The sequence below is a fragment of the Echinops telfairi genome, unplaced genomic scaffold (genome assembly GCF_000313985.2).
Source record: "Echinops telfairi isolate 266 unplaced genomic scaffold, ASM31398v2 ScPeMD7_7424;HRSCAF=8462, whole genome shotgun sequence".
Lineage (NCBI taxonomy): Eukaryota > Metazoa > Chordata > Mammalia > Afrosoricida > Tenrecidae > Echinops > Echinops telfairi.
This window is the reverse complement of record NW_022111324.1, coordinates 87,706,678-87,721,449: the sequence shown is the minus strand read 5'-3', so window position 1 is coordinate 87,721,449 and position 14,772 is coordinate 87,706,678. Positions and strand designations below refer to the sequence as shown.

General features: G+C 43.3%; 1 protein-coding gene across 1 annotated transcript in view; it reads left to right on the top strand.

The window, feature by feature from the left end:
* The window catches only part of GALNT2 (polypeptide N-acetylgalactosaminyltransferase 2), a 128,383-nt gene that overhangs the window by 81,064 nt on the left and 32,547 nt on the right, over window positions 1-14,772 (top strand). Inside the window, exons 4-8 of the mRNA XM_004712203.2 lie at window positions 962-1,060; window positions 1,321-1,388; window positions 1,616-1,681; window positions 8,816-8,937; window positions 12,178-12,265. Coding sequence (XP_004712260.1) covers window positions 962-1,060; window positions 1,321-1,388; window positions 1,616-1,681; window positions 8,816-8,937; window positions 12,178-12,265 — 443 coding nt within the window. The remainder of the gene's footprint in view (window positions 1-961; window positions 1,061-1,320; window positions 1,389-1,615; window positions 1,682-8,815; window positions 8,938-12,177; window positions 12,266-14,772) is intronic.

Sequence of the window (14,772 nt, the reverse complement as noted above, 5' to 3'; positions counted from 1 at the left end):
GTTCTGATTTTTATAAATAGCTGCTCAGTGCCCATCCAGTTTGGGCTTTGTCTACGGAGACCACATTTCTAAAGTACACTGTTGTAATCTGCTCATACTGAATGAGCCAAGCCCCTGAATCAGCCTTCCTCAGAGGTAACCTCAGAGTTCTTTTCAATTTTGTTCAAAGTCTACAGAGAGAGAGAGGTGACAGGCCCAAGTCCCATTGGTCCAAACCTTCACCCCTACTTCAGTTTGCACACAATTGTTTACGGAGTTTCAGGATGGCCTGACACAGGAGGGAAAGGCATCTCTGCTCTTCGGGATAAAGAAATGTGGGCACTAGGGCGGGCGTGCCTGGTACAGCACCAGCCAGCCAAACCCACTGCCATCCTGTTGGTTCTGATTCATAGCAGCTCTTTAACTGACTAGAACTGAGCCTTAGGGTTTTAAAGAATTTAAATCTTTATAGTATCAGGGGCCTCATCTTTCTCCCACAGAGCAACTACTGGGTTTGAACCACCAACCTTGCAGTTAGCTGCCCATCACCTAACCTACTATACCACTAGGCCTCCTTTGTGAATGCCAAGTACCCCCAATCATAAATATTACATATTGGCAGTAGACAATCAGAATTAAAAGTGGTGACATATATTAGGTTCCATCATTCAAAATTAATCACTACAAATTGTAAAACATGCATTAAGATCTAGTTACACATGGATATAAATGAGATTTCACTGTTCTAAAGTTTTTCCCCCTTTAATGCATTAGAAGCATATTCACAATGTATTACTTTTCTTTGAAATCTGGTTGTTTGTCTGTTTCATTATGTCTCCGTAGCACTTTTTCTCATACACAACACTGACTTTTACAATTAATAAGTGAACCGCAGACTTGAACAGCTTGATCTGCTTATCCCACCGTCTTCTGGTAGGTCTCTGGGCCCATTATTCAGACTCTGTCTCTACTCTTCATTCAGGTGCCAGCGGAAGCAGTGGCGGGTGGGCCTCCCAGCCACCAGTGTGGTGATCACATTTCACAATGAAGCCAGGTCAGCCTTGCTGAGGACTGTGGTCAGGTAAGGCCAGGAATGCCACTCATTGCCCACCTATGCAGCTTTGAAGACTCAACTACCTGTTGGATACTTGGCATGGCACGCATCAAGGCTTAGTCAGACTAGGGCTTTCGGTGGGTGGTTTCAGACAAGGCTTACCAACTGTTTCAGACAAGGGAGTGTGGGTGACTCTTCAAGGACTAGCATAAAGTTCTAAGAGCTCTTCTACCTCCAGTTTATTCCCACAAAAGCCTGACAACCTGTATTATTTTGTGTTTTCTCAGTGTACTTAAGAAAAGCCCTCCCCACCTCATAAAAGAAATCATCTTGGTGGATGACTACAGCAATGATCGTAAGTATGGTATCTCCCTCATGCCATGGTGTTTATTTGCCGGCCTTCCTGGCCTGTGGTGCTAATGAACAGTAAGAGGCCAGAAATCAGGTCCGAAAAGAAAGAGTGCTGGAGTGCTCCTGACGAGGCAATCAGCACTTCAGTAATCAAGAATTACTTTGCTTGAATGCAAACCACCTTAGTTAGAATCTAAGTACCAACTTGTTCTGTTTCTTTCTTTTGCCTAGCTGAGGACGGGGCTCTCTTGGGAAAAATTGAGAAAGTGCGAGTTCTTAGAAATGATCGACGAGAAGGTAAGATTGTTTCTTCAGTACTAAGACAGTTGAATTCCGAGTTTTCCTGAGCCCAGTAATAAAGAATTGTTTCAGCTAAAAATCAGAATTAACCACTACAAATTATAAAAAGCACATCTATTAAGGTGTATCTGCTATAAATGAGAGTTGACTTGGGAACGGTGTTAAAGTTAGCTAATTGACATGTATGTACTCTAAGGCAAGAGTTCAATGCCCATTCTAATTTATGTATCTGAGCAATTGGCTCTTCTCTTTCTTTCACAACCTTGGAAGTCTTTATGAGTCCTGAGTATTCTGAGTTTAGAAGAAAAGCGGAGACTTTTCATGATGAGCTTATTGGCTCCTTGCTCCAGGCAACAGATAAAGTAACTGGGATTTGAGTTTGACAGCCCCCCGGAGGAAAAGCGCACTGCAACTACATGCTTATGCAGGTTTTGCAAACGTCAACCTCAAAACTGCTGTCAGCCTCCTCCATGCTGAAGGTGGGCTCTCTTGGTCTACTTTATTGGCACTTGTCAGAGAGGTTCTAAAGGGAAAAGTGTTATTGGAATTATTGACAGAGGAAGCTAAAACCATGAGGTAATTGGTGCTCAGTGCTGCTGGTAGCAGGTTTGGTGGGAGCTTAATGCCAGTTGTCTGGGCCCCCCACCCCCTGTGGGCTGCAGGAATCTTCCAGTGTGGGAATGTTTCACAGCTATAAAACAGGTGTCATTTTTGCTATTTGAGGGTGACATTGATCCTAGAGTGGTGGCTATGTTCCTCAGTCAAGGTGGTACAAATGTAACATCTTTTTCCGACTAGAAATCTAATTAACCCAAAGTGTGATTGAGTCTCTGTAGATACTGTCATCATCAATCTTCGTATCAAGCCTGTTGTTCAGGACGCCTACGCAATGAGACGGGCCTTGTCCCTAAGCACGTTCTTCTTGTTGGACAAACATCAGTCTCCTAAGCTTAGAATAAACCAAAATCTTGGGATCTACTGTGTTATTTTTGTTTTAAAAGCCTAAATAAATAACTGTGAATTTAGACCCAAAATGTCTGTCATGTCGTCACCTGACAAGGATGCAAAAAGAAAAAGAAGAAAAGAAAGATTACTTTCTGTTCAGGTTGACAACTTACAGTGGACACATCACCAACTCACCTTATGAGAGAGCAGCACAGCAGGACTTCTAATATCACCCGCCCTTTGTGTGAGTGAGGATGTGCACTTGAATTAAGAACTCGTTTGTGTGTTCCTTTTAGAGAGAAGAGAGCAGAAGGGACTTACGGGAAGCCAGATGGTGTCAGATCTATACGGAAGAAGTGAAATTAGAATTAATTGAGGAGAAAATACGCACAGACACGTAATCCTTTCTCAGGGCTCTCTTTCTTTTTAGAGCGCGTATGTTTCTGCAGAAGCACAAATACTGCTAGCGATGTTACTAGACGAGTAGGTAACTGTCTTCCCTGAAAATCGATAGTGAATGAACAGTCTTCAAGAAATGAATATTAGTGCTGGGAATTTTATATGCCAGAGAATCATTAAGGGGAATTTAACATCATGGGTTGGTCTCACAGTCAACTAAATAAAAATTTTTGTATTTCTGGATTGGGACTTGGTCATGTGTATTTTAGGGGACTGGGGAAAGCTGCTTAGATGATTTTCGTGCACTTTGAAGGTTTAAGGCTTAACTCGTAAATCTCATTTTATAATGAAAATGATAAAGTCCCGAGAGTTTAAATGATATGCTCAAGACCACAGCCATATAATGGCAGCTATAGGGCCTTCTAGAACCATATTCACAATGAATTCAATCTTTTTAAATGCATTTAGTTAGATGATCAGATGGTATTTCTCTTTTAGTCTTGATGTGGTGAAAAGTATTGACTGATTTTCAAATGTTAAACCAATCTACATTCCTGACTCAAGTCCCACTTGGCTAGTCTATAGACTTTCCTAGTTCTATATAATACTGAATTTTATTTGCTAATTTTTTCTTAAGCATATTTTCTAGATTCATGAAAACATTGGTTGGGAATTTTCTTATACGTAGTGGATGTTTTAAGTTTTAAAATCGAGCTTATAAAATAGACCTCAAACCAAGGTGAAGATTCCCTGCTGTTTTGTTTTCTGAAATATTTTATATAATAATATAATTATTTCTTCCTTTAATGTTGACAGGTTAACCAGTGATGCCATTTAGTAAAGGAGTTATCTTTGTGAATTGTGTCTCTCTGACGTATAAGGCAATTTAGATTTTCGGCTTCTTTTATGTCAGTTTTGGAAATTTGTGTCACTCAAGATTTTTTTTCGCATTCTATCAAAACTTCAAACTTATTGGCACAAGTTGTTTATGATATTCCCTCATATTGTATTATCTGTAATATCAAACACTATCAATATTTCCTTTTTCAGTACTTCATGTCATTTATATTTTCTTTTTCTTGATGAGTTAGCTAAACATTCATTGACTGCTAATATTTTAAAAGAACCAGGGTTTATTTCCTTCTTTCTTCTTTGAGTTTTATTTGCTTTGCTTTTTCTAGCTATTGAAGGTATAATTAAAGGTTACTAGTTTTCTTTTTTAATAGAAAACTTTAAGCAAGAAATTTCTGTCTGAGCACTGCTTTATCTGTTGTTGTTAGATGCCAACACCTCAAAGCAATGGGTACTATAGCGTGAGACTCCCCAGCCCTGGACAGTCCTGGTCCTGGTTGAGCCTGTTCTTGCAGCCATCCATCCAGGGTCTTCTTCTTTTTGCTGACCCTCTGTTTTTCCAAGCATGGTGTCACCATTTTCCAGACTGGTCTCTCCTGATAGATGTCCAAGGTAAATGAGATAAAGTTTTACCATCTTTCCTTCTAAGGAATGTTCTGAGTATACTTCTTCTAAGACAGATTTATGCATTCTTCTGATAGTTCATGGTATTTTCAATATTCTCCATCAAAATCATAATCCAAATGCATCAATTTTTCTTCAGAATTCTTTATTCATGATCCAGTTTTCACATGCATATGAGGAAATTTAAAATATCTCAAAGTGACATCCTCACTGTTTAGCACTTTAAATAGCTCCTTTAGAGTGGATTCATTCTCCCATTGCAATAGACAGTTTGAGTTCTTAACTACTGCTTTTATGGCTATATGATGGATCCAAATAAAATTAAATTCTTGAAAAAGTCGGTCTTTTTTCCATTTATTGTGGTGTTGCTTATTGGTCCAGTTGTGAGAATTTTGTGTGTTTCATGTTGATGTAGAATCTACACTGAAGAAGGTTGTCGGCGAGTGCTTCAAGCCCTCTTCTCCTTCAGGAGGCTAGGTTGTATCCTTTGCATAACACAGGTTGTTAATCAGTCTTCCTCCAATTTTTTTTAATATAAAATCATTTAACCGGGGGCTCTTTTTTTTTTATAGTAAAATGTTTGTTTTTTTTAATCATTTTATTAGGGGCTCATACAACTCTTATCACTCCATACATACATCAATTGTGTAAAGCATATCTGTACGTTCATTGCCCTCCTCATTCTCAAAACATTTGCTCTCCACTTAAGCCCCTGACATCAGGTCCTCTTTTTGTCCCCTCCCTCCCCGCTCCCCTCCCTCATGAACCCTTGATAATTTATAAATTATTATTTTGTCATATCTTGCCCTGTCCGATGTCTCCCTTTACCCACTTTTCTGTTGTCCGTCCCTCAGGGAGGAGGTCACATATAGTTCCTTGTAATCGGTTCCCCCTTTCCAACCTACTCTCCCTCTACCCTCCCAGTATCGCCACTCACACCACTGGTCCTGAAGGGATCATCAGCCCTGGATTCCCTGTGTTTCCAGTTCCTATCTGTACCAGTGTACATCCTCTGGTCTAGCCAGACTTGCCAGGTAGAATTCGGATCATGATATTGGGGGGGGTGGGGAGGAAGCATTTAGGAACTAGAGGAAAGTTGTATTTTTCATTGTTGCTACATCGCACCCTGTCTGGCACGTCTCTTCCCCGAGACCCCTCTGCAAGGGTATCTCCGGTGGCCTACAAATGGGCTTTCAGTCTCCATTCCGCACTCCCCCCATCATTCACTATGGTAAGATTTTTTGTTCTAATGATGCCTGATAACCTGATCCCTTCGACACCTCGTGATTGCACAGGCCAGTGTGCTTCTTCCACGTCGGCTTTGTTGCTTCTGAGCTAGATGGCTGCTTGTTTACCTTCAAGCCTTTAAGCCCCCAGACGCTATTTCTTTTGATAGCTGGGGACCATCAGCTTTCTTCACCTGTGCCTGCCCAGGAGTGGGCATCAAGGAAGCTCAAGGGCTGGGTAGATGTCAGTTCCCATAGGGTTCCACAGACCCAGGCACTTGAGTGCCCCATCTTAAGACTGCTTCTGACCATAACCCAGCCCATTCCTGTGGTCCCTAAATGATCTGAGCTAAGACCAGACCCTGGGGTCCCACTTCATTCACAGCCTTGTGGGCAGCTCACCTTCTGGAAACAAGCTGCCAATACCCTAGCCTCAGTCCCATTTGGGTACCTAGGACCCTCTAGGGAGCATCCTGTCCACAGCACCCTGATTCCAGCTCTTGTCTCTGCTTTACTGAGCACATATGAGGCTCAGAAGACTGTGTCCCCATCGTCCCTCCTGGACAGTGAAATACTGTGCACTTCAAATTTCCTTTCTACTTGCACACAAGGTCTGCTGGGCAGGAATCCTATCAGGGAACTTGGTGTTCATTGCTGCCAAATATTTGTTATTGCTACACAATACCAGTAATACTCAGACACATTCTGTATGAGCACAATTAAGTATTCTGGAATTCCCAGTCTTCTCAATACTATCCATATGGTCCACGCAGTCGAATGCCTTTTCAATATAAACTTAATGATCTATCTTAATAAATGCAGAAATCATAATATTTACTCTAATAATGAAGAGTTGGACAGGGTTGGCAGTTTGTCAGTTGTGGTAATAACTCCACTGGTGGTAGGTTCTGGATCATTTTGTCCCTGAGAATGAGCATGGTGTTTATAGGCAGAAAATTAGTGAGAGATGTCTGCGTGGTCCTTTTAGTTTTCCTTCATCTGTTTCATGATAATGTCTCATTGCTTCCCAAATCTGCCTATCCACTATAGCAAAGCAAGTAGACATTTGGACCCAAGTTTTCAAGCAACAGAAGCCTCTGCTTTAGTGTAGAAACAAACAAACAAACAACTCCAGCTAATCCTTTCACTGGAAAAAAAAAACAACTTAAAACTTCTCTCCTTCCCTTCCTCATTATTTCTTTGGTCCTCAGCATTTCTTTCCTCTTCAAAATCTATTAGGATCTGATCTGTCCGTTCTCCTTCATTCTTGATGAGCTGTTCTTAGCACATCAGTAACATCAAGTTCGAAATTCATCGCTCTTGCTCTATCGGTGGTTCTTTCACTGTCTTTCCCATTGTATTACCCTCATTAAGTGCTTGGATTCCATTCACAAAACCAAACAATTTCTTCTGTTTTCCATGCATCATTTCCCATAACTTCTTCCTAGGAGTATGCAATGTTCCAGATACCAGTTTGGTTCACTGTAATGTGAATGCATCATAATTTGGAGACTTCCTGTATTTCCCCCATTTATTCTGATAGCAGTTGCTTCACGTACTTTAAAACTTTGCTATCATGCATGTGCACATTAAAAATGTGCTGAAAAACTCGGCTTATACATGAGTATATATGGTAAGTTCTGTTGATTCATCCTCAAGTTCCTTGGTCCTCTAGCATATCCAATCTCCTGTTAGACTAAAATGCTTCATTTTTCATTTTAGCATTGTATTTTTTTTTTCAGCTATAGAATTTTCAGCTGAGTTTCCCCTATTATGACCATTGTTTCTTCCGTGTTCTTGAATATAATTATAATAGCTCCTTTTAAAACTTCACATGCTAATTCTAACATTTGGGTCATTTTAGGTTAAGTTTCTATTGATATTTTTTCCCTTTTGAGTACGGATCATAATATCTTGCTTCTCATAGGTTTGTGTGGCAATTAAGTTACTGATGTATCACTTTGAAATTGGAGAGGTAGATTGGCCATTAACTCCTGGTGAAACCATCAGTCCTGAAGTATAACCTGTATTCCTAAGTCTGACCTTTCTGGGGGCTCTATTGGAAGAACTGAGGTGTGTAACGAGCCCCACCTCCATTTAAACCAAACCCATTACTATTGAGTTAATCTAACCCAAAGCAACACTATTAGACAGAGTAGACTTGCTTCATGGGGTTCCCAGGGCAAGTTTGCAGAAGTAGCCTGCAATATCTTTCTCCCTCAGTGTGGTTGGTGGGCACAAGCCTCTGACCTTGTGGACAGCAGCAAAGCACTTGGCCACCGTGCCAACAGGGTTCTTCTTTTTCTTGGAAGGATTCAACTCCCAAACTTTGAGGGTTGAAAAAAAGAGCATGCAATACTTGTCCTCGCTGATTATGAATAGTAGTGTCATCTGCATATATAAAGCTTAGCATATATAACAAAAATCATTTATGACCACATCCAGATATAAATATATGATATATGATAAGGCTTTGTGTGATGATAGAAAATGTTTATTCTTTTTTTGTTGTTGAAAATGTTTATTCTTAACAGACCAGAAGTGTATAGACTGTATAATTAGACCAGCAGTGTAACTAATTTTGTATAAAAGCCAGGCAATGGGCTTTGTCATTTATATTATTTGTGATAAGTCTTAGAAGACAAAGATATTTGCAACACTGCTGCCATTAAATTATCACTGTTAAAGTCAGCACTATTAGCATTTTAAGTGTCTGGGTGACACCTTCCTTCCTGAGCTCAGTTAATTAGAAAGCTCTGTGGCTGTGTCAGGAAAGCGGTTTAAAAAGTTCTTCCTTATAGTTGCTGGATAAAGGAGACTTCAATTATGTAGGAGCCTTTCGATAGAGACAGTAGTTCTTAGAAGATTGTTCTCCCAGCATCTAATTGCCTTTTAAAAATAAAAGCCCCCCGATAAAGGGTGCTTAGAGAAGTGCCCATCGGGGCCTTTTCGTCCCACCAGGCAAGGTTGAAGCAGACTGCGGGGCAGAGCGCTGCCAGATGGAAGTGGGTGGTGTGGGTGCTGAGGCTGTGGGTGTTGAGGCCACTCTCTCCTGACAGATTAGCTTTTGAATTATTCTCCACAGGCTTGATGCGCTCGAGGGTCCGTGGGGCGGATGCTGCTCAGGCCAAGGTCCTGACATTCCTGGACAGTCACTGTGAGTGCAACGAGCGCTGGCTGGAACCCCTCCTGGAGAGGGTGGCTGAGGTGAGGCCGGGGCCCCTCTGTGCCTTTCCTTGATGCTGGGTCAAAGGATCAAGCAATGCCTCTTGATCATGTGTTCCAAGAATATTTGATTTGCTGTAGCAATAAATGTGGGGGTGGGAGTGTGGGGGGATACATCACAAGTACGTGCCAAGGACCTACAGAGGCTACTGAGACATTGAGTAGCTTGAAGCAGCTGCTGTTCTCCAGGGAGGAGCTTAAAAGTGGCAAAGAGCTTGGACAAGGCTTCCTGACACCCAGCAAGTGCGGTGTTTGCTGTGTGCTGCTCACACCCGAGTGGGAGTGCCAGGGAAGCCTGTGCTGGGGCGGCCTCCCTCCTTTCAGGAAGGCCGGCAACTTCATGCCCACAGTGTTGTTGCCCTGGCCTTGAAAACAGTCAAACCCAGCTTCCAAGTGAGGCCCAGGTGGGCTTGGGTCGGGGTAGGTAGTCCATGGTGACCGCAGGGTGATGGGAGGACCCGTGCCCACACTTTGGCTACTTTCTGCCTTCTAGAAGTAGTATCATTAATACCAAGTTTAGCCTTTTAAAATTTCTTCTTCTTTATACTTGTTTTATTAATTTTGTTTGGTTCCTTGTAAGAAAGGGTTTGCTTAAGGTGAGGAGTGTAGACTTACTGAAATTGCTAGAGAAAAATCGAATGAAAGAGTAGCAGCAATGGGAAAGGCAGTTGAGGAACAGTGAGTCTCAATAAGCAAAGCTTCTAGTATTTTTTTATAAGCTTGTCACTATTTGTTGAGGGCTAACTATATGCTGGGTGCTTTGTATGCATTATCTTTAATTGAGGCGTTGTTTCCACTTGTCAGATGAGGAAACTGAGGTTCTGGGAACTTTAACCGCTTCTCCAAAGTCACTCAAGTGACAGAGCTAGGATTTCAAACCAGGCTTGACTGCATCCGTAGGGTGATTCAATCTCACACACCGGTATAAAAGGAGAACCCACCCTGCAGCTCCCACAACCCTGACTGACTCTCCAACAGGCTGCTTCCCACTGAGAATCCTCACTGCCAGCAAGTCGATTCCAACTCACAATGACCCCATAGAAGGTGTCCGAGGCCTTGTAATGTTTACAGAAATGGACTGTCTCGTCTTTCTCCCTCGGAACAGCTAGTAGGTTTGGATTCAGCAGTTAACAGCCCAATGCTTCCCCACCAGCTTCAAGCACAGCCAACACAGAAACCATGAGCGCGTTAATTAATTAAGTCTGGAAAGGTCACTTAAGTAGTTTGATTCTCAGAACTATTTAAAACAGTGGTTCTCAACCTGTGAGTCCGTGACCCCATTGGGGGTCGAACAACCCTTTCACAGAGGTCGCCCGATTGATAACAGTAGCAAAATTACAGTTATGAAGTAGTAATGAAAATAATTTTATGGTTGGGGGTCACCACCACATGAGGAACTGTATGTATTAAAGGGTCGCAGTATAGGGAAGGTTGAGAACCACTGATTTAAAATATCTCCCAAATTATGGAAGAAACATTAAGAATATTAATTTTTCATCAAGCCTAATCTTATGCAAAGAAACGAAAATAAGTGAAGTGGACTTAGAAGGAAATACAGAGTAGTGTCTTTGGCCCCTTGCCGAAGTGCAGCCTGAGCCAGGCAAGAATGCTGTTCCCCTTTATAGCTGACATTGCGGGACCATTTTTGCCCCATGAACACAAAAGGTATCAGAATTTGAGGCTTAACTAGTGCTCTAGGCTTCCTCCCATTAACTCTGCAGGCTAGACTGGCTAAGCCCTTCTCTCCGTAGAGCCCATTAGGAGTTTATTTAGCCAAAGTGAGCAAGCGCACCTCTTTTTCTCTAGTCCTATAACCAAGCATGGTGCTTTGCAAGGAGTGGAAACAGAGTATCTGCCGGTTGAATGAGAATGAACAAATGAATGAATGAATGAAGTTTTAGTATTCCTTGAAACTGGCCCAGCCAGCGGTGTCCTACTATTTCAGGTCCTTGATGCAGCTCCATTGGAAGCTCCTCAAACTTAGATGTAGTTCTGCTCTCCCAGCCCAGTGGTGAGGGTATATACTTTCCCTTTCAAATATACGCATTTATCGGATCATTCTGAGCACCACAGCTCAGGGCTTCTGCTGGAGAGATTAGCATTGATTAATCTGGTCTCCCTGCCAGACTGTGAGCTCTTTGAGAGCAAGAAATCTGTTATTCATTCTGCTTATCCTCAAAATTTAACAGAATGTCTGGCATATGATAGATACTTAATAGCGGAAAGATTTTGAACCTCCCTTCCATTTCTTTAAGTGCCATATTTTCTGACCCGCTGTGCTGTTTCTCTGTTCTCAGTGCACTACAAGGTTTAGTTTTCCTTGAAAATTTTCAGCTGGGTGGTGTTGGAGCTTCAAGATGCTCTCTTTCTTTTCCCTCTGATTTATTATGCTCTTGCCTTTGCTCCATTCATTTACTAATTCAGTTTACAGCCTTTCTTTTGGCTAACCAGGTACCTTAAATGGCTCAATTCCTTTGTTGAAGCTCAGCATGAGGCAAAGTCTCACTGTGTCTCTCAGGCTCAATTATTCTAATTGAAAGGGGTCAAAGAAGTTAAAAGGCCTGTGTCCACACACCCTTAATCAAGAAAAATGACAGGGTGCCACAAAGAAATGGCCCATTCTAGGAAAAATCATTTCTAGGCAAATGGACTGTGGAAGTCTCCCATGTATTCCGTTTACCTCCTGCCAGAATCCTACTGATAGTCTTCAAGTGACACACCTGGGCCTCTAGAAATCTGTGTCTACTCTTTGTGGTGTAGGTATCCTAGCAATCAGTTCATCCTTGCTTCTCCATTCCCGAGGCTGACTGACAGCCGCTAACAAATGACTGAGGTTCCCGTAAGATTAAGTTGAGATGGTGTGTAAATGAACGCTTCCCTGCAGTTGGAAATGTTAGGTGTAAGGAAAAGCTGCGAGGGGCCTGGGAAGTAGGCATGGGCTTTGCCGTAGGGCATATGGATAATGCCTGAGCCGCCCAGGACACAGAACTGCTCTCTCAGCCAGTGGTTTGCCCCGTGCCGCCAGACGTTCAGCTGCTGTCACGCAGAGCTTCACGTGTCTGTGTGAAAGTGGGAGCAGAGGTGCGCCGATGTCGGGGTGGGCACCCCCATAAGGCTTAAAGCTGTAAGTCTGACAGTTGAGTCTTCACAGTGTCCTTCTCTTTGTGGGCGGATTTCTGTGTGTGAGAGCTGCCCTTATCGTTGCTCTCCTCATTTTTCCAGGACCGGACCCGGGTCGTGTCGCCCATCATTGATGTCATTAATATGGATAACTTCCAGTATGTGGGGGCCTCTGCTGACCTGAAAGGCGGTAGGTGTCGGCACAGGTACCAGGGGAAGAGGGTTGGCCTGCTTTGCTCTCCCCGTCCACTTGTGCATCTGAGCTGTGCCCCCAGCTTTCACACGACAGCGTGTGCACGAGTCCAGAGCATCTGTGTCCTCAGTACAGAGCGTTTCAGAGAGGCGGAGAAAAGCAGCCTCCTTTAGAGACCTTGCTGCGCTTCTCTTTGCTCTCTGCTCTTCTGATGCTTTTGGGAAACATTGGCCTCGGTGAGCAGCACGGCTTCGGTTTTGTCAGCGATGACAGTGCCCTGTTGTGATCGGCGAGGAGACAGGCACCAGCGCTGAGCTGCAGGGTCTGGAGAAATTTGTGGAACAGTTGATTTGTTGAGTTGAGAGGCCAGAGTTTGCCTGCTGCCCTCTTCTCTGATACCCTGTTGCTCTTGGCTGTGTGGCCCTCTACCTAATCACCCAACTGAGTCTCCCCTAACCCGTCTTCTCTACATAAGCCCAAACAGCCACCAAGGCTTGCTGCTGTCTTCCTACGCGTGGTTTGGCTGGTGGCCACTCCTGATCCCCGCTAGTACTGTTCTGCCGTATGTGGGTCATTTTTTCATCTGAATGCTCTCATCCTTACCCCAAAGTGATTCGTCTGATGCACTGTTTTTGCTCATCAGAAATGATTGGAGGCCCCAGAGATCTTTTGCTTCTATGGTTATACTTGTCAACACTATATTAAAAATGAGCATGAAGAAATCACTGAAACGCAGAACACGTGCGTGTCCATTCTGTTGGTTACCAGAGTGACAGTACCACATGCTAGGCGCATCTGGAAATGTCTCTACACACTTCTGAACGAACAAGGCAAGGGTGCTGGGTTGACCCATGTCCACACTTGGAGTACTTTGAAATAATAATATTAATCAGCCTTTTAGAATTTCTTTTTCCATATACTTGGTTTATTTTCTTTCATTCCTTTAAGAAAGAGTTCCCTTGGGGTGAGGAGTATAGATATAATTAAATTGCCAGAGAGAAAGAGAACGAACAAGTTGCAGCAAAGGAAGTGGCAGTTGAGGAACAGTGAGTCTAAATACCAAAATTACTTGTAATTTTGATAAGCTTTTAAATATCATTTGTTGATGGCTAACTACATGCTGGGTGCTTTGTATACAATATCTTTAATCAAGGCATTGTTCCCCTAGTTCACAAACCCCTAAAGGCCTGCGGACCTTCATGGTCCTGACCACACATGGCATTGCTGGTCTCAGTACAGGTACTTGTTCGGGGCCACCTGTCAGGCTGCCTCCCTCCGAGCCTGTGGTAGTCTATCTGACTCTGGCCAGCTGTCACTCAACCCAGGGTCTTTGTGGAACCTAAGCCCCAGCGATTCCACTAACCCAGTAGTGAATGCTTAACTGTTACACAGCTGCTTGGCAGCCTTGCCTCTGAAAATGCCACTGAGGTCCTAGAAGTGAATGATGATCTTTCTAAGAAACAAAGCTCTCACAGTTGTTGTCATGTGTATGATTCACTCATTTGAGAGTAGTCCAGTGGCCTCACCCACCCAACATCGGTGAATTAACTCAGCACCCTGAGTGTTTCTGTGTAAAACACAGGCAGGATTTCCCACCTCTTAATGTTGTGAGCTGATTAGAAGCACATGGCATGCTCCTGACAGCCATATAGACAAAGAGCTAGCTAACAGTCTACCATCAAAAAAAGAAGACTACACAATTATGAAATTGGGCACCAGCCTTAAAAGACAGAAGCTAGGGCCATTCAGTGAGCCTCAGGCCCATGGCCCTGGCACCGTAGACTGGTTCATCCCCTCCCTTAGCTCCCATAGCCACTTCTCTCAGGCCAGGTCACCCAGGGGCAGGTTGTGTCACTGCCCTGCCTCTGGGCTTGCTGTCAGAGAGAGGAGGTCATAGTAGTGCCTCCCTTCCCGACTCGTTAGGAGATTGAAGGTTTCAGGACCCGGGAGATGCAGAGAGCAGCAACGAACTGGTGGGTGCTGTGACGGTGACAAGAGACCTGAGCAAGAGGGGGTTGTACTCGCGAGACTAACAGTAGGGAGCATTTAACATTCTGGAAAGTTTATAAGAAGTGACGAGAAGAATGCTTTTGTGTCTGAAACATATAGTAGTCATCCTCCCCTCTGTCTGGAAGAGCCACAATGCAAGTTCTTTTTTCTGATGGGGCTACTGTTTGGGCCCATGCAGTGTGTGGGTGCGAAGTGTTCCTTCAGTGACATAGGCCTTCTGCTGAGCCAGAGGAATGGGGCCGATCGCTCCAAGAGAATTTGATCAAAGCCTTTTGGACAGAAAGCAAGGATGATATACTTTTAGCACATTTTTAACTAGTCCTTTTTGTCCAATTCTCTTCTGACCGAATTAATAAATTAATAGGAATAATACAGGAGTTACGGAATACATAAAGGGACTGCCATACCAACTAGATTTTTGAAGCCTTCCCTGCCTCTGTACAGCACATGACTTTGTTTTTCCGGTGTGTGGGCTGTGTCCCCGGCTCCCCCCC